The sequence below is a fragment of the Panthera tigris genome, chromosome C1, assembly GCF_018350195.1.
Source record: "Panthera tigris isolate Pti1 chromosome C1, P.tigris_Pti1_mat1.1, whole genome shotgun sequence".
NCBI classification, from domain to species: domain Eukaryota; kingdom Metazoa; phylum Chordata; class Mammalia; order Carnivora; family Felidae; genus Panthera; species Panthera tigris.
Window position 1 is genome coordinate 201,346,644 of NC_056667.1, and position 19,489 is coordinate 201,366,132.

General features: G+C 46.4%; 1 protein-coding gene across 5 annotated transcripts in view; it reads right to left on the reverse strand.

The window, feature by feature from the left end:
• Positions 1 to 4,175: 4,175 nt before the first annotated feature.
• NHEJ1 (non-homologous end joining factor 1) overlaps positions 4,176 to 19,489 on the reverse strand; it is an 80,874-nt gene continuing 65,560 nt past the window's right edge. For 3 of the 5 annotated variants that reach the window (XM_042995357.1, XM_007086151.2, XM_042995356.1), the window contains exons 6-8: positions 5,829 to 5,946; positions 5,114 to 5,232; positions 4,176 to 4,697 (exon numbers count right to left, since the gene is read on the reverse strand). In XM_042995357.1, coding sequence (XP_042851291.1) covers positions 4,623 to 4,697; positions 5,114 to 5,232; positions 5,829 to 5,946 — 312 coding nt within the window. In that variant the 3' untranslated portion in view covers positions 4,176 to 4,622. Of the gene's footprint in view, positions 4,698 to 5,113; positions 5,233 to 5,828; positions 5,947 to 13,985; positions 14,056 to 19,489 lie in introns of all 5 variants that reach the window. The other 2 variants (XR_006220939.1, XM_007086152.3) reach the window with 2 other exon arrangements.

The following is a 19,489-nucleotide window of genomic DNA, read 5'->3' on the forward strand; positions in this document are numbered from 1 at the left end:
GTCTGGAGGTTTCCCCACAGGATGGGATCTTCTGAGGCCCTGTCCGACAGAACAGGGGGGAAAGATAGAGCAATAAGGAACACACAGCAAGAATAACTGGTAGCAGTTTCCAGAAGGTCATGGCAGTTAGGGAAAGCTCTCCCTTCAAAGTGGGGCTCCCTTCCCTTCTGGCATTCCTCTCTGTAACTGAGTGCCCAGCATAACCCATTGCAATTCGGTGAGCCCACGCATTTGCTGATGTTGGTAACAAGGACTAGGAACCCAGGGTCGTGGGCTCTGAGTCTGGAGGCCTCCCATAGTAAGGTCACCTCTCCTTTTGAACAGTTTCTGCATCAGGGAAACTAGAATAGAGAAAATACTTCAGGACAGAGCTTAGAAAAGCATACATCCTGGGGCTCCTGGCTGGTTCAGTCCATAGAGAATGCAACTCTTCATCTTGGAGTTGTGAGTTCGAGCTCCACATTGGGTGTAGAAGTTTACTTGAAAAAAGAAAAGAGGGGAGGGAAAGGAAGGGAAGGGAAGGGAAGGGAAGGGAAGGGAAGGCAAGGGAAGGGAAGGGAAGGCAAGGGAAGGCAAGGCAAGGCAAGGCAAGGCAAGGCAAGGCAAGGCAACGCAACGCAACGCAAGGCAAGGCAACGCAAGGCAACGCAAGGCAACGCAACGCAAGGCAAGGCAAGGCAAGGCAAGGAAACATCCTGATCCTATCAAAACCCAGTTAACATCAAGTTGCACCCTTTGGTAATATAATACCACCACGGTGATATTTTCTGAGTTAGGGTTAAAAACTGACCCTGTTCTCAAAGAGTATAATCTAATGAAAGGATGAGAAAACAAAAAGCACATAGGAAATGTGTATATAACACAGATAGTATTAATAGCACAAATAGTGAGGGAGTAGGCAGAACTGATAACATGACTTTATCACATCATGAGGAAGGGTTATCAAGAGGATCTTAGGTTTCCCCTATACTCTTTGGAGCAAATCTTCCTAGTTTTGTAAGTAGGAGAAAATGAAGGACAGAATGATTAGAGAGAAGGAGATGCCCCTAGTGACAATATCAAGAACAAGACTAAGTTGTTGCCTTTTCTGTTCTCCTTCCTCCTGCCATCTCAGTTGGGTACAGCTGGAAACCCATTCTCTGGAAACCCCAGAGAATGACACACGAGACTCCTGCTCATCTCCCAGCAGACCAGGGTGAGGGAAGGTAAGGGCCTGGGAAAATGGGAGTTTTCAATGAATAGGAAGGCAAGAAAAGGAGGCAAGAAATAGGAAGGCAAGAAATGTACCACCCGATAAGATTAAGAAGCAGTAGCACAGAGTATTCAGGAGAGTTGACCCTCATTCCTTCCCCCAAGTGTTCCCTGTAGGTGCACTGCATCAGACCTGTGGAAGGACCCTGGTCTGACGGGGACAGATTCTTTCCTGGGCCGGAGTGTAGGAACACAAGCCTCTCTCTTTGCTACCTTACACCCTAGGAATTCCAGGGCAAGTTCCTCGGGGTTCGGTAGGAACATGAAGACCAGAAGCTCCTTCCTTCCTTCCTTCTCAATCACTTTGCTAGCTTTTGGAAGCACTCCTTGATCTGGGAGACTGGCTGACCCATAGCAGAACAGAGAATGACCCCCATGGGATTTTTCTAGGAGGCGGCTGGGACTTTGCCTTAGAGGCTGCTGGGAAAGCCCTCAGTAAGGGCTAACTAAAGGAGATGCTGCCCAGCTGGAGTGCTGAGGGATGATTTCCCTTCTAGCAAAGAGCTTGCCTGTCCCAGCTGACTGTGGGGGGAGGGGAGCCAGCCAGCCCGGCCAAGTAGGTCTTGCAGCCTAGGTGGCGCTATTTCCCTATTTTTAGGTCAAGTTGCTGCAGGAACTTCCTCGAGGTCCCTAGTCCCGCTCCTGGTTTGCTGGCTTGCTCATGTAAACCACCTTATATTATTTTTTTTTCTAAAAATACTCCAAAGCAATTGAAAGAGTCCCTTCTCCCACCAGCCAGCCCTGGCCCCAGCCCCGGCCCCGGGGAGCGGGCGGGTAGGCGGGGAGGTGGGCCACTGCTTTATTAAACACAGGGAAAACTAATATTTACGGAATAAAATTTATGGAGCAGCCACGAGAATTCGACCCTTTTATGTGCATGTGGGGTGGGGGTTGGGCCGGGCTGGGGGCCTCGGGGAGGGGCCCAAGCCAGGGGGCAGGGCTGGAATACAGCCTGGCTAGGCCAATTTGTCCAGGCAGGGATTTCCCTGGTATTGCCCAGGGATTCTCAAACACCACCCCTCGTTCTGGGGGGCAAGAACTTCGGGGCAAGAATACCAGAAGCAGACCCTCTGGGAGCAATGTTTCTCTAAGGATATGTTCAGGCAATATCCCCATGGAGGCTGCCACCTTTGGGGTAGAGGGGGGCAGTGGCAGGGAGATCATTAGGCATACTCTTACTTAACCTTTTAAAAAAGTCATGCATTCTTTTGAGAACATGGAAAAGTTATGCTCTTAGAATTTTTCTTACAATTTTAGGGGGTTCACAAACCCCTGATTCCCCTCTGATTAAAAGTACATGCTCTTGAGACCATGGTCTTAGGGCAGAGGGATTATCCAGGGTGAAGAACCCTTATTTTCTCCCAGCTTGCTGGGGCAAATCTTCCCATTTTCCATGTGGTCTCATACCTTACAGATGCTGAAATATGGCTATCTAAATTATGCCAAAAAAATCCCTAAAGAACAAAGTGAGCCATCTGATAGATTGTTTTTACATAGTCCCCAATTTGCATCAGTGATAGTCACGACAGTGGGGCACTGTGATCTGGAGGTGAAGAGTTATCAACGGTGACTGGGAATGAGCCCCGGTGGAGCTCTCAGACTGGGCTAGTCAGTAAAAGCATGGGGGTCCTGAAGTCCTGAAAGGCTCCGGCTGTGAAGAGGTGATGGGAACTACAAGATCCTATTGAAAGGAAGCAGGGTCATAGGAGAAGGGCAGTTACAGTGGAAGATAGAAAAGGCCTAACACCCTTCCTGGAAAACGTTTTCTGTAATGTACATACGGATGCAGTGAAGAACTCAAAAGTCTGGGTTCAAATGCTGGCTGTTACTTATTAGCTGAATGACCTTTGATAAGTCACTTAATCACTTCAAGACTGTATTTCTTAATGGATTAACAGTATCTTCATCATACGATGCTATGAGGATTCAATGCCAGGTAGTTATTAGAGTACTTAGTATATATTAACTGCTCAGTAACTTTTAGCTGCCTATTATTATTGCTGTTCTTATTATAATTATTATTACTTTATCATTGCTTGGATTGTCCTCTTCCCCATGACTTGACATAAGGACAGAAACACCCATCCCAGACAGAGAAGACATGGGGATGAGGAGGCATTTGACCATCATAAGTAAATAAGCCCGAAAAGGCCCCCGTGGGTTCTGCCCCCATTCCTTCCTCTACCTAACAGCTCCCAGTAAACATCGGGGTTCTACTTTCCTTCCTGTCTCTCCTAAATAATGTTTCAGATGGTCTTACCCATAGAGGAAAACCTAGCAGAAAAGGCCATGGGACTTTGCCAATCCTGGTCTGCTAAATCTTTCCAGATCTGTCCAAAGAGTGGACTTTTTAACTAAGATTCTTCCTATCTCATACAAATTTTGCCTTTTTTCCTGCTAAGCACTATTCATTCCCTAGGCCAATTCAGTTGTCCCAGAGAACTCTGTGGCCATTCCTGTTCCCTGCTGTCCTATCTTCTCGAGTTCTTCTAGTTACCATGAAGTGGCATGAAGGACGGGAGAATAAAATTCCTTTCTCTCCCACTCCAGTGGGAAACTACCTCGGCCCTTGTGCTCGAAGCTCTTTATAATTTCAATCCCATATTGTGGTTTAGTCTGTTGTCTATGCCTTGGAAACAGACAAAAAAAAAAAAAAAAAACAAGGACAAAAAACAAAACAACACCCCATATGAAGTTGAGCAAAGGAGAACAGCAGCAATCTGTTCTGTCTGTGCCCACCACGGAAAGAGTTCTCAAGATCAAAGTTCCCAAATGGAGGCTTAGCGTAGGCCACATGAGAGAAGCATGAGAAGAATCTGAAGGAGCAGATTGAGGGCCTAAACTTCACCTAGAGACAACAATGGGTGGGGCCCAGTAAAGTGAAATAGGTTGGTCATGTTACATAGAATAAGCAATCTCGAAAGCAGGGGGGTGTGAGTGCTTTTTATTCCATGCTTAAGAGAGAAGTGGGTCTCTGAGGAGCACCTGGGACTGGCTAGAGACTCTTAAGAAAGGTAGATAGGCTTCCTGAGCATGTTGAGCTTTTTTGCTGGCTTGCCCTATGTATCTAAAGTCCACGGTAGGACCCTGGGTCTGGAGAACCTCTAACAAAAGAGAGGAAGGTATGGGATTCTCAGAAGCTGGCTTCCACTTGGATAGGGAAGGCCAATGGCCAACAGGCTAGAGCCAAGATTCCCTTGGTCAACAGTACCCATGCCTTTCAACATGGACTTCAGTTATCTTGCCCCTACAGTGGGGCCTCAGACTATATAACTCTGTGTCAGAGATACTCCTGCCATGGGAGTGCCTTTTAGGCTGACATTAGGGCACTATTCTCCAGGTCCATCCTCAGCAGTTGAGACAGTGACAGGTTAACTGAAGAGCCCCCTTAGCTTCTTCCTCTTGACCTTTGATAACTGAGGTCTCTTCACAGGGCCTGAAGGACCCTAGAAAGAAAAGGAATCCAAGTTAATAGAGGTTTCGAACAGTTCCACTTAGGTTAGGTTGCTCCCCCGACTCTGGGTGGGATGAGTGGCTGGCACAGGTGGTCTGAAGTCTGTGCTGGGCCATGAATGTGACACAAGACCCTATGCAATGTGTACATCCCTTCTCCTGCAGAGAACAACCTCATAGACTATCACTGGAAGTGGGGTAAGGGAGAGAAGGAGTCAAGGTCCCTCAGTCAGTACAGGAATTGCAGAGAGGAAATACCAAAGTAAGATGCACAAGACCATGATTCTCCATATAGAAATCCATAATCTAGAGGCCTGGTCACAAATACCCTCCAGTATTTGTTAAGGCAGCATCAACTAGGTGATAGCCGTGGGGTCTCTGGCTCAGGGGCTACAGGTGCATGACTCACTGTGGGGTCTTTCTCAGTCACTGGGAGGGATGGTGCTGAGGAGACCGGCTCTTCTGGCTGGCTCAGAAGTTGGTTTTCAGTTCCTTGTGGGGAGGTACTGCTTGAGGGCTGAGGATCTCCTGAAATCAGAAAGATCAAGAGAAGACAGTGATAAATGTCTTCTTCTTACCAGGAAGGCATTAGCATTTACCAAGCATTCTGATAAAGGCCAGGGTTTAGTACTAAGATATAAACAGACAGAAGTAGCCACAAATCCAACTTCCAGCTGACTTTTGGAAAGCTCTGTGTCTACTTTGAAGATTCCCCAGGCCCACTTTAACTAGGTAGGACAAGAGCTTCTTTGACTCAAAACAGCCAACTACTCTTCAATAGACATTTCCTACCATGTCTCAGGTAGAGAGATTAATCTTTCTCCTGGTCCTCTCACTAATTCTCCAAATACCTAGACCAGTTCCAATAGAAGTTTCTGCAGTGATGGAAATGTCTGCATCTTCACTGTCCGCCTTGGTAGCCGCTGGCCACATGTGGCCACACGTAGCTATTGAGCATTTGAAATGTGGCTACAGCAAAGGAGGACATGTATTTTTCATTTTATTTCATTTATTCATTTTTAATTTAAATTTAAATCATGACTACCATATTGGACAGCACAGACCTATACCTTAACTCTAACCCCAGGGAGACCAAGAACCTCCACAGCTACGGAGCTACTCACCAGTGCCTTGATGCTCCTGTCTCACTTGGATCTCTTGTCTGGTGACTGCCACATACAGATTCTGTAAATGCATGACAAAGGGTCTTCCGTCACCTACATGGCATGCCTCTGGTAGTTTCTAGAGGGGAGAGAAGATGTTGTCATTGGTTGTACTCTATTGCCAGAGAAAAGGAGTTTGATATTTCCACTGGCAGAAATGGCACCAAACCCAAAAGAATTTATGTAGGGAAGTTAGATCCAGTATAGGACATCCATATCCATATATTGTTGGGAACAATATAAGACCTCTTGTGAGCTCCTCTCCTCTGAAAGGCAACTCCAAATGTATATCTTTAATTCCCCCAATACTTAAAGTCTATTATGTTTTCCCATGAATACCCCTGGGGTACCCATGGGTCTCTGGGGTCTTTCTCCCAAAGGGATGACCTCTTAAAGGACTGTTTTAGGAAATCATCTTCCCTACATTGTCCCTGAGCTGTACAGATGACTGTTTTACTTAAATTCACTCCTACAATTCCACACTAGAGAGAGAAAAAAAAGATGAAATCCAGGGAAGGGGAGAAAGAGCAGAATGGGAATGACAGACTGAGAGATAAGACTATAAATTATGGAGCTGTGAAGTTCAGTTAGAGGAGATGGGAGAACTAAATTTTGCAAAGCTTTGGAGGCTTCCCTGCCATTTTACATTCCTTACTGCAATCCCATGGTGCTTTACTGTAATCCCTGAACCGACAAATGGGGTTCCCCCAGGAGAGGAGAAAAATTGATTCTTTAAAAAAATTTTTTTTAATGTTTATTTATTTTTGAGAGAGAGAGAGAAAGAAAGAGAGGCAGAGAAAGAGGGAGACACAGAATCCAAAGCAGGCTCCAGGCTCTGAGCTGTCAGCACAGAGCCCGACGCGGGCCTTGAACTCACGAAATGTGAGATCATGACCTGAGTGGAAGTCAGATGCTTAACCGACTGAGCCACCCAGGTGCCCTGAAAATTGATTCTTGAGGCATAAAAACATCTTACTCTTTTCAAGTATGAAAGATCAGGGCACCTAGGTGGCTCAGTTCATTACGTGTCCAACTCTCAATTTCAGCTCAGGTAGTGATCTCACTGTTCGTTGGGATCTAGCTTCACGTTGGGCTCTATGTTGACAGCATGGAGCCTGCTTGTGATTCTCTCTCTCTCTCTCTCTCTCTCTCTCTCTCTCTCTCTCTCTCTTTCTGCCCCTCCCGTGCTCATGTGTGTGCACACTCTTTCTCTCAAAATAAATAAGTAAACATTAAAAAAATTTTAAAGTATGAAAGATAACACATACCATATATAAACAGAATTTTGGTATGTCTGTGGATTAAAATTTCTTGAGAGGAAGTGATTAGAAAAAAGTGTCTTAAAAGGCTCCTTATGGGGTGCCTGGGTGGCTCAGTCAGTTGAGTGTCTAACTCTTGAATTCAGCTCAGGTCATGATCTAACGGTTCTTGGGATCGAGCCCCCCATGGGGCTCTGTGCTGAACTCGAGGAGCCTGCTTGGGATTCTTTCTCTCCCACTCTCCCTGCCCCTCCAGCCCTGTCCTCACCTTAAAAATAAATAAACAAACATTTAAAAAAGGTTCCTTAGCAAGGTGATAATGAGAAAAAAGTTGAGAAATACCACTATCATCACACTCTGTTTCCTTCCTTGTGAATGAACCATGGATTTACATCTACAGGAAAATGCTTTGCCTAGTTCAAGTTTCGTACACTTGGCTTAACTGAGTTGAAGTAATGGCTGAAGACGGAAGAAAGGCAATAAAAACGAGATGAAGGAGCATGGTATCCCGTGGTCCTAAGCCTGGCTGCACTCCGGAATCTTGGAAAGGACCCAGAGTAACTTCCCCTGTCCCTGTGCATGCAAACAGTCATGGTCCCAGCCAAGCTAGCAGGTCTCTGAGGGAAGCTGTGCCAGCAGCTCACATGGGCACCAATCCAAGCATCCTGGATCGACCCACATCTCGTGTCAAGGGCACTTGCTCTGTGCTATAAGGGCATTCGTTTCTGAAACCCACCATGGGAGAAGGCTGGAAGAAAGAAAGTGGGAGAAGCAGTGAAGTAGTTGCTGAACCACAGTCAGGATTATCTTTCCCTGAGTAGGGTGGTGGCTGGAAAACTTGTTGATGCCCAGGAAATGTAACACACATTTATACTCCAATCCCATTTCCCTAAGGACCACATCAGGCTTGGACTTCCACTGGAAACCACAGATAATGAATCAGGAGCCTTAAGTTGAAACTTTGCTTCTAGCCAATAATCACCCCAGGAGTAAAACAGCCCTGAGGAACAAACTGAAACAGGGAAGGCAAACTATCAGGCCACACACCTCTACCTCGCCTCACTCTCCTTCTTAGTGTCAGCTTCCCCAAGCCACCTCCTCCAGCAGAACGTCCTCTACTCTACAGCCAGAGAGCCCTGACAGTGGAGAGGTCAACAGCTGTTCTCCTTCCTTATGTCTCATGTTTCCAGACTGCTCAAGAAATGGGGGCTCTCAGGGCACCTGGGTGTCTCAGTCAGTTAAGCGTCTGACTCTTGATTTTGGCTCAGGTCATGATCTCAAGGTTCATGAGATCGAGCCCAGTGTCAGGGTCCCACGCTTGGAATTCTCTCTTTCCCTCTCTCTCTGTCCCTCACCCGCTCACATGTGTGCACGTGCTCTCTCTCTCTCTCTCTCTCAAAATAAATCTTTAAAAAAAGAAAAGAAAGATGGCCTCTCTTAAGGGTCCTCCACACACAGCTTGTTAGGCATGGTGCTGCCTGTACAAATGGGCTAGGCAGAATCTAGGCAGTCCCATGTCACCCCCTCCTGCCCTTTCTATGGAACTAAGCAGACTCATAAATTTTCTAGGGTGATTTTTAGCCAGCTCCTGCATTTAGTGTCAAAATGAAAGGCCACTAAAGCCAGTGCTGTCCTGGACCTAAGTTCAAATACAGAATCTGTATCTTAAACCTCTTCCATCCTTCCCTGTCTCAGGGACATCTGGTCTCGCAGCTGTTGTCAAAAGTCACCCCACCTGAGTATTCCCTGAAAAGTACTACAAAGAGAATATGGGTACATTTGCTGCATATTTACTATGTGCTAGATACTGTCAACGTATTAACCCATTTGCCTTGTTCACTGCTGTTTCCCTGGTACCTAGAACAACAATAACGACTTGTGAGTTGGGGCGCCTGAGCCGCGCAGTCAGTTAAGCTTCTGGCTCTTGATTTCAGCTCAGGGCATGATCTCACGGTTGTGGGATCAAGCCCCGTGTCGGGCTCTGCACTGACAGCATGGAGGCCGCTTCGGATTCTCTCTCTCTCCCCTTCTCTCTCTGCCTATCCCCATGCTGGCATTCTCTCTCTTTCAAAATAAATCAATAAACATTAAAAACAAAGTAACTATTTGTGAAGGAATGAACATGGCAGGCACTGGTAAGACCCCGTTTTCCCGAGGTGGTGCCTACTGGCAAGCAGTGGAGCAGGATTAGAACCCAGAGAGGTGGGCTTTAGTGCCCGTGCATACAATGACTACCCTGCTTACTTCCGGAAACAGAATTTTAGTCAAAAGGGCAACACAGCCTTTCCCAGGATCACAACGCTCTCTTGCTTCACATCACAGTTCACTTGCCTAAACTCCCATCCAGCTCAGGAACACACTCTCTCAGGGAACAAGGAAGGAATGAGCAGAGAAAATGGACGTTCTACCTGAAAAGCTGGCCCCACCTGGAACCCTCAGGGGGCTGAGGCCATCCCTCAATTCCATTCCAGCCATTCCCATCATCACTGACTCCGCAGGCATCATCCTCACAATATGCAAGGAGAAGGAGGTGGAGAGGCCCGGCTTGGGAAGGAGGAACATTAGCTCCATGCAGGACAATGGCAGGGGCGAGCTAGGGCAGGCGGCAGAGATCAAAGGGAGAACATTGGGGTCAGGACTAAGAAAAGCAAATAGCAGTGCCCCCTGCCATAAGTACAAAGGAGCCAGGAGCAAGGTGTACCAGCCACAAAGCAGGTCACTGCCCAGAGTGGGGAGGGGAAGAAGAGACAGGTCAGTCTACTGTATAATGTGTTCATCCGATTAACCCAGAATCAGTGCTACGCAGCAAAAAGCTATTAAGATTCTCCCACGTGCCAGGCACTGCAGGACTGGGGCGAGGGGGAAAGACGTATACCCTACCCTCCTCAGAACAGGACTGAGCTAGTCTAAGATTTAAAATAAGAGTCCCTGCCTCAAAGAGTATATTCAGGTGCAAGGAACGGGCAGTGTAGGGTTTTTTCAAAGTGTTGTGTTATCACAGAGTTATAAACAAAGAGTATTAAGAACCCAGAGAAGAAGAAAGAGGAGGAATTTGAGAGTCTCCCAAAAAGCCTGGGGTGGGGAGGGTGACACCTGGCTACCCATGCAAGGTTAGACTGTGAAGGTGGGGAGCTATGTGAGGCACAAAGGTGTGAAAAGACAAGACATGTTGATGTATCTCATGGGAAACAGGACCTGAAGGCGAAGTTCATACCCACCAGATTGCTAAGGGCTTCGTTTTTTGAATTAAGGGTATGCCCGTGGGAGTTTCCTTTTGTTTCACAAAGTGGCTTTCTCTACTACACCCGTGCTTGCCAAGGCTTGCTTGGCTCCAAACGAATACTGAATCAAGCGTGAGGGGTCAGAAGCATTCTCCAAGTTTGCCTCTGCAGGCTTTTGGCAACATTTAGCACCTCTTCACTAACCATTACACTGTGACTCTTCAGGAGTCCCACAGCGACACTTCTCTCCCATCTCCAGTTTGCTGGGACTTTGGCCCCTGCCATCTGGCCATATCAGAAGCTTTAGGAAAACCAAAGCTACAGATCCTCTAGGGCATTTTATTTCCCCTTCTTTTCCCTACTGCAGCTCATTTCAGTTCCCAGTGCCCAAACTCCCCTCTGTCGTGGAGCTGTGTCTGTAGCTCCCATCACTATGAGTCCTCAAACTCACTCCCAGGGGTCCAGAAATTCCAAGGCTCCCTCTTACTCTCTGACCCCAGCAGGATCTGCTGGAGAGATCCCAATTGTCTCTTTCCATTAGAAATAAGACGTTAGACAGGGGTGGGGTGCCTGGGTGGCTCAGTCGGTTGGGCGTCCAACTTCAGCTCAGGTCGTGATCTCAAGGTTAGTGAGTTCAAGCCCCAAATCAGGCTCTGTGCTAACAGCTCAGAGCCTGGAGCCTGCTTTGGATTCTGTGTCTCCCTCTCTTTGTACCCCTCCCCAGCTTTCTCTCTCTCTCTCTCTCTCTCTCTCTCTCTCTCTCTCTCTCTCAAAAATAAATAAAACATTAAAAAAAAAAAGAAATAAAAGGTCAGATTCCCAACCTCACTCTCCACCTCCCTACCCACCCTCACCCCGCCCCAACTCCATCCCTCCTTTCCTCTGAAGCTGTTTCAGAAAAGAAACTTTTAGAGTCCTGGGTAAAGAAAGGCTGGACCCTGACTGACAGTAGCTCACCCTACTCAATAGGGGCCCACAGCCGAGGAGACTGGGTGTAGGGGACAAAGGAGAAAAGGGAACAGACCAAGTGTCAGCCCTGAGCAGGTCTTTGGTGCCAGCACCAGGCCCAGAAGCCTGTGCAGCGCCCAGCCCCCAGGCCCCCACAGACTGTACTGTCACACACCAGGGCAGAGCCCCCAAAGCATGATTTCCTAAGGGTAGGAGTTCCTCTCCTCCCTCACACAACCTGGTAAACTCTGCTGGGATGTTCACAAACTTCCTCGCCTGGAGAAAGCAAGTCCCAGTTTAGGAAATCATGGTGATTTGCATCATTAGCTCCGTTTAGGGTTAAGGGCACATTGGAAAATTCTTCTAGGGTCCCACATTACCAAAGGGTTACCAAAATAGTGAAGAAGGAGAAAAACGGTTTAGGAAGATGACTAATTAGAAAGACTCTAACAAACAGAACTCCCCAGTGCTCCTCTCCACCTTCAATCCATTCACCCAACAAATATTTACTGACCATCTACGGTATTCGGGATGATTGAGATGCTGGGGATATAACAGATCGAACACAAGAGATAAGAAAAAAATCTCCTGCTCTCCTGAAGTCTACATGCTAGAGAGGGGGATCAACAACAAACATATAGCTAATTAAAACATACACTCTATCAGATGGTGACCACAGAGAAAAATAAATCAGCACAGGCGTTATGGGATTGGGGCAGGATTATGCTGCAATTTTTATCAGAGGCCAAAGAAGGCCTCACTGAGAGAGTTAATATTTTTTAACAACCCAAACAGAAGTGAGAGAATGATCCACATGGCTCTCTGGGTCAAGGGACTAGATTCCCAGTTTGCCTGGGTCCAGTCCCCGCTTATGCCTGTTGCCGTTCATTAATAGAGGTCCCTTTCTCCCTGATTCAGTCCTAGTTTGCACGATAAATTAGACAGTCACCCTGTACCAGAGGACGAGCATGGCAGCTATGTGCCTGTGTGTTTGTGTATTTTTTTGAAATCGGCAGTTAATGTAGTTTATTAGCTTTTGTTCTGGAGGATGGGAAGCCGTTAGAGTTTACAAAGGAGTGAAATGATCTGATTTACATTTTGAAAGCATCACTCTGAGTGTTGAAGGACCAGAGAAGAAGTAGGCAGATCTTGTAGAAGGCTGCTAGGATGACCAGGAGAGCCTGGGCCTGGGTGGTAGAGGGGAGGTGGCAACGAAGTGACCAGATTCTGGGTATGTCTGAGGGTATGGCCAACAGGATCTGCCGATGGAGTGGGTGTAGCATTCGTAAGGAGTCAAGGATCACCCCATTCCAGAACAGAAGGTGGATGTCACAGAGGGATGATCCAGAAACCGAAAATAAATCCCCAGACCAAAGGAAACCTGAAATGACCTCTAAGTCTGCAACACAGAGCCAGCTGTGGTAGCAAAAGGGTGAGACTAGAAGGAAAGGTGAATCCAATGCCCAGGGGAAGTATCACGGTATAAAAAGAGAAAGCCCAAAGCGGCTTCTCACTCAAAGAGGAAGCAGGAAGATTATCCAGGGATTAGAAAAATAAATTCTTAGAAGAAAAAAGAGAAGTAGAAGCAAGCTTTAAGGTCTGGCTTGAGAGTCCAAAGACTTGGATTTGTACCTTAGGTCTATTTGCTAGCAGGAACACTTAGGGCAAGTTATTATACTTAATCAATGTCTGATCTTGAGAGAGAGAGAGAAAGAGAGATGGAGGGATGGGTAGATGGGTGGGATGGGGGGGGTAACTAACAACAACTATGGTCATGGTTCATGGAAGGATTAAATGAGAGAGTAGAGTAAGAACCCAAGAAATGTCTGTCCCTTCCCTTTGCAAGGCACACCGAGACTTCTCTTGCCTGGAAAAGTCCAGTGCCAAGGAGGCTCAAGAAATGTCTTGATGCTCTAGTGCAGACAGAGAAACCAGGTCTGACTCAATTATTAACCCTTCCCCACTGCTCTTCCAACAGTTCAGTGAGAAGTCAAAGCCCAGAGCAGGGACACACTGTCATGGAAACCCTGGTTGGTAGCCCTCAGGGAGTTCACTGCCCACCATTGCCACACTAGCCCACTCCTCAGACTCTGGTCAGGACCAAGGCCAGATGGCTTCTGTACCAACAAGTCCTGGCTTTAAATCCTCACTTTGCCAGTCAGCATCTATGTTCCTAACCTCTTTTGGCTCTGTTCCCTCACCAGAAAAGCAAGGATACCTAGTGACACCTGTTCATATGAGACTGCTAGAAGGGTCACACGCAATAATGTAAAGGTTGCCAGCTCGGTATATATTATGTCTCCCAATCTACCCCAAACTGCTCTGTTGCTTCTCAAAGATCTTCTTTGATCTCCCAAGTTCAGGACCTACCCGAGAGGTCAAGATCTTGCTTTTCATCCTCCTCACCCTCTTTTTTTTCTGGTGGGGCAGGTGCGACCCTGGAGAGTAAAGCTACCCTCTCCAGAGGCACACAGAGCACAAGCAGCTTGCTCCCCAAAAAACTTCAGCAAAAGCATTCCAACCAGCCCAATTTGTCCAACGATGCTTCCGCCAGGAACCCTTTCCCACCACCCCTTCCTGCTCCCTAATGTGCCTGGTGCAAAAGGCTCTGCGACGCCATTTCCATTTTAAACCAACACATGCTCAATCAACAAAGGCTATTTGGAAAGTAGAAAAACATAAAACATGACCTGCAGATACATCATCCACAGTTGACAGACAAATGTATTTTGATGGGATTGATCTCTGTTTCTTCAGAGTCTGAGAGAAAAAAAAAAAACACGTTAATGGGACAGAAAAAAGAGACAGATGGCACTGACATCCAGGTTTTGCAAATACAACCGCTGGCTCTCCCTCCTCCGCACTTCAGTTACTCCACAGCAGCTCACTTGGATGAGCAGTTTTGGAGCTTCAAGCAAGATCCAGCCTCTGTCTTGTCCCTCACAGAGCACCCCTGTGAGTTCTCTCAGTTTGCTGATTGCAAATCTTGCTGATTTGGGAGAGAACACAGTACCCTGAGCACACAAGGCACGCTGCCCTTGAAGACGGCATGTGAAGTCCAGACGGCTGAGGCCGCTCCTGTGTTTGGTCTGGGTTAGCTTTGTTTGGGTCTGGGCCCCACCGGGCCTACCCTGACCACTCTGCCCGCCGCTGCTGACCTCACCGTGCTCTCCCGGCAGCCTCTAGCTCCTGAGCACCCGCCCACTCAGCGCTGGGCTCTGCTAAGGAGAGAGCACAGACAGGTCTGGACTTAATCTTGTGTTTGGGGGAAAAAAAAGTCTTGCACTGGGGACCCTGCAAATCAACTGCAGTCCATCTTGCCCCTCCCCACGTTAACGCGAGGTGGGAGAATGGCTGCGTGCATGCGTTCTTACATTCAGGCACGCAGGTATGCCGTCTAGTCAAATCAGTAAATCGCTTTGTGGCCTGCCCTTCTAATGGGATAATTTTGCTGCCTCTCTCTCACGGTGCTGGAAATGCAATGGAGATAAGATACGCGCATAGTTCAAAACAGTTCGAGATAAAGTCCAGTCCTACTTGTATCATTCAGATTTTTCTGGTTCCACTTGAGGCCTAGTGAGCTCCCTGAACTGCACAGCTAGAAGAGACGGGAGATGGGAAGAGAGACTATAAAAGAGATGTCCAAGTAGATGGCTTAAATAATATTAGTAAGATTAACATTTGGAGACACTTTTAATGTACTAGGCACTAGGCTAAGCATTTTAATGCATTATCTCAATTAATCTCCACAGTAACCCTATCAGCAAGGCACTAAAATCATTGTCATTTTATATATGAGAAAACAAGGGCCCAGAGAGGTTAAGTAACCTAACCAAGGCCACAGCTAGAAAGTGGTAGGGTGGGGAAGTAGAAGACCTGGGAAACCGGACTCCAGAACGTACCCCTGAACCACTATGCTCTAATACCTCTTAGAGACACCCCACGAGACACGCATGTCTCCCTTCTGCCCCCGCAACCCATTCCCCACAAGGAAGCTGGTCCCCATTCTGAGGTCCAGTACTAGAAGCTAGCCCTCACCTACTTCTTAACTCCCCAAATAGCCCAAGAGGCTGACAGAAGGAAAAGACAGAAGGCCCTCCAGAGAAGGAAAGCCTTACTCAAGCCCTGGCATGTCCTCCGATGGTACTAGAAAATCAGAAACAGGAGTCTCTGGTACAGGGAGGCTCTAGACTCTAAATCTCCTTTTAAAATAAGTACAGCCCCTCAAAGTCATAGCAGGAAGGCCCCTCAGCTCTGCCCCAAAAGAAAAATAATGGTAAAGGGAGTGGAAGTGAAGGGGGGGGGGCGGGGGCCGCCGCTCTCATAAGAGCCCTTTGTGGTGGCTGCCTCTGAAAGGAGGTTTTGCTAGACAAGGTGGAACTTCTCAAGGTGACAAGCAAATGGTACAGCCTAAGCTGTGACCCTTTGCTCGCTCCAGAGCCACCCCTCCCCTTTGCAGGGCCAAGCCTAAACTGTCCCAAAGCCCCACCCAGCCCCAGCACAAACCGCGGCTTTCTAGTCTGGGGAGCGCCTCACAAGCGGCAAAGGGGCTGGGGGACCAAAGTGGTTTCCTGGGGGGGAGGAATCCTCGGAGCCCCTCAGAAACTTCAGCAGCAGCTCCCACTCCTTCTCCAAGAACAAGCAGCTCCTGTCAGCTCTGGCTTAGGGAGGGGACTCCGGCCAGCCTGTGCTGGGGAGACAACCAGTCTGAATGACCATCAAGCACCTCTCTCAAGTTCAGCCGCCTCACCATCCTTTCCCCAAACGGAGATGAAACAATGTGGTAAAAATCAGAAAGAAAAAGCGTCATATTTAATAACAACAAAAATCACAGCTATAAGGCAGGCACCTGGCTTTGAAAGCTCTGGATCCCTGCCCTGTGCCACAAGCAACTGTTCAGAAGTGCAGATTTCATTTTCTTTCTTGTTCCAGTGGAGAAGAGAGGACAGTCAGCTGGGTCTACAAGACACAGAGGTGATTTAGAGGACCCGCTAGTATTCTCTGTAGGACCTCTACCACTAAAGGGATTCTCTTTCACTCCAGATTACACGCCTGACAGCTGGGAACACAGCCCATGGCGGCTGTCACCTCATGGGCTCCCTGCCCCCACCACCGCCGCGCCTTCTGCCTGCTCCCTGTAGGGTAACACAGTATCCTGTCTACCCTGCAGAATCTTACTCTAGAGGGTGATGCACCGCCTCCCCATATACACATAAGTACACACACACACACACACACACACACACACACACACTCATGAGAGGGGCCTGATCTTCATGACCTTAGGTAGGTAAAGATTTACTAGGACACAAATCACAAAGGAAAAGATTGATAAACTAGACTACACTAAAATTAGGAACTTCTGTTCACCAACAGATACCACCAAGAGCAAAACAGCAAGCTACAGAATGGGAGAAAATACCTGCAATACATACAAGCAATAACGGACTCATTTCTAGAATATATGAAGAATCTATGGAAAACTCTTAAAAATCAATATGAAAAAGACAAATCACTCAAGAGAAAATTGACAAAAGGCTTGGTCAAATCTAAATGACCAATAATTGCATGAAAATGTACAAAACCCCATTAGTTATTAGGGAAGTTAAAACCACAATAGGGTGCCGCTACATACTTACCGTAATGGCTAATAGGGAAAGGGCAGATGATATGTGTTGACAAGGATTTGGTACAACCAGAACTCTCAGACGCTGCTTGTGTGAGTACAAACTGAGAGTCACTTTGGAAGACTGGCAACATCTACTAAATCTAAACATATGTGTAACTATGAAGAGACCATTCCAATTCTATGTATGTATCCAGTGCAAATGGATAAATTGTGGAATGATCTTACAATGAAATATTATCCAGAAATGAAAATTAACAAAGCGCTGCTCTCCACAACACGGGTAAACTTCATAAACATTTTATTGGGTGAAAGAAGTCAGGTATAAAAGAGTATATATTATGTATATAGTTCCATGTATATGAAGTTCAAAACAGGCAAAAATAACCTATCGTATTAGAAGTCGGGACAGCGGCAACCCTTTAGAGATGGTATGTACTGAGCAGAACTGAAAGTTTCTGGTTCCTGATTTGGGTGCTGATTATATGGCCATGCTCACTTTGTAACGATTCTTCAAGCTATCTGCTTATCATATGGACACTTTTCTGTATATATCTTACACTTCAATTTAAAACGTTTATTAATAAAAGATAAACCACCATGGAAAGCAATCTGGCAGTTGCTCAAAGAGTTAAATGGAGAGTCACTATATGCCCCAGCAATTGTGCTCCTAGGTCTATACCAAGGAGAACTGAAAACTATGTTCATGCAAAAACTTTTACACGAATGTTCATAGCAGCATTATTCATAATAATCCCAAAGTGGAAACAACACGAGTGTCGACCAACTGATGAATGGATAAACAAAATGTGCCATACCCATATAATGGCAAATTATTCTGCCATAAAAAGGAACAAAGTACTGATACTTGCTTCAGAAGATGGATCTTGAAAACATCAAGTCAAGTGAAAGAAGCCAGATGCAAAATGCCCCATATTGTATAATTCCATTTGTGTAAAATATTCAGAATAGGCGAATCCACCTAGAGACAAAGTAGTTTAGCAATTTCCAGGAGCTGAGGGATGGGGGGGGGGGGGGAAATAAAGAGTGACTGCGGATCAGCACAGAGTTTCTTTTTTTAGGGTGATAAAAAGGTTCTGGAATCACAATAGCAGCTATGGCTGTACGACCCTGTGAGCATGCTAAAAACCACTGAATCGCACACTTCTGGTAAATGTTAAAGTATACAAATTGTAACTCAATTTTTAAAAGGATTTTTAAGAAAGATAAAGTCTCTGCTCTCCCCCCTCCTCTTGCCATTCTCCATTCTGTTTCCTCTTTTAGGAACAGACGCTTTGTGCTCGCTTCGGCAGCACCTATACTAAAATAGGAATAGACGCTTAGGCTCTCAACAGGCTTGGACAACTTTTAAAGGGCTTTAATATAGTCAGTGGAGCAGACTCCTGCCTAGTGACTGAGTGACCGGAGTTAGCACAGAACAGGGACAGAACACAGGATCCAGAGTCACACGCGCCCGACTCTGAAAATACGCCCCTCCCCATTTACATATCCATTTTATGATCTTAGCTAAGTGACTTAATCCCTTTGAGCCTCAATTTTCTCTCCATAAAATGAGAAAAATAATTCCTATCAATGAGGGTTGCCGAGAGGATTGTTAAATGAGATAATGTGTGAGACGTATTAATCACATTCCTTTGAGAGTTCCAAGCAATTTGTGTTCCTTGAAGGCAACCAGAAGAAGCACTTCAATCAGCTGAACAGTGTGGGCTTTGGAGTTGAAACGCTTACACTTGGATCCCCAATCCATCACTTTATCTTGCTAGTAGCCCTTTGTTTCTCCAACTGTAACCCCAGGAATAATAATACTACCTGCGTTACAGAGTTATCATGAGGATTAGATGAGATAATGCATGTGAAATGCTTGCTACGCTGCCTGGCACACAGAAAGCACTCAATAAATATTATATTAACTGTTATTAGCAATTCAATCATTCAACGAAATTGTTGAATATGCCACACAGTGTGCCATGTCCTAAGGATAAGATGGAGTTCACTGCCTTCAAGAAGCTCATATTTTGGTTGAGGAGTCAGACCCATAAACAAATAATTGTTCTTCGTGGCCAGCCACACACTAGAGCCTTTGATTCCCAGTCAATAACACCAGGTCTAAGGTATTATAAAACAAAGCTGGATATGTAAGGAACGGTGTGGGGTGGGGGCAGCGGCGAACACACTAACCATGAATCAACAGTAGACCCTCCTTTTTTTTTTCTATAAATAGCCTACAAGAATCTAGATAAATAGGCATGCAGACTTCCTCCTCGGCATTACTTCTAACTGGCTAGGGGTTTAACAGCATCTCTTATATATCTATCCCCTGCTGGCTTCAAAGCTGGTCCCTTCTCATCTTTTAGATGTCTGTTTAAATGTCACTTCTTCAGGCCCCTGGACCATATCATCTAAAGTATTTGTCCTTATAGAACTCTGTTCTTTTCCCTCCAAACAATTACAATAATTTTCAACTGTTCGTTTGTTTACTCATTTCCTGCCTCCCCAACCAGGCTGTGAGTTCCTAGAATTCAGGTTCATTCTGCAAATATTTACCAA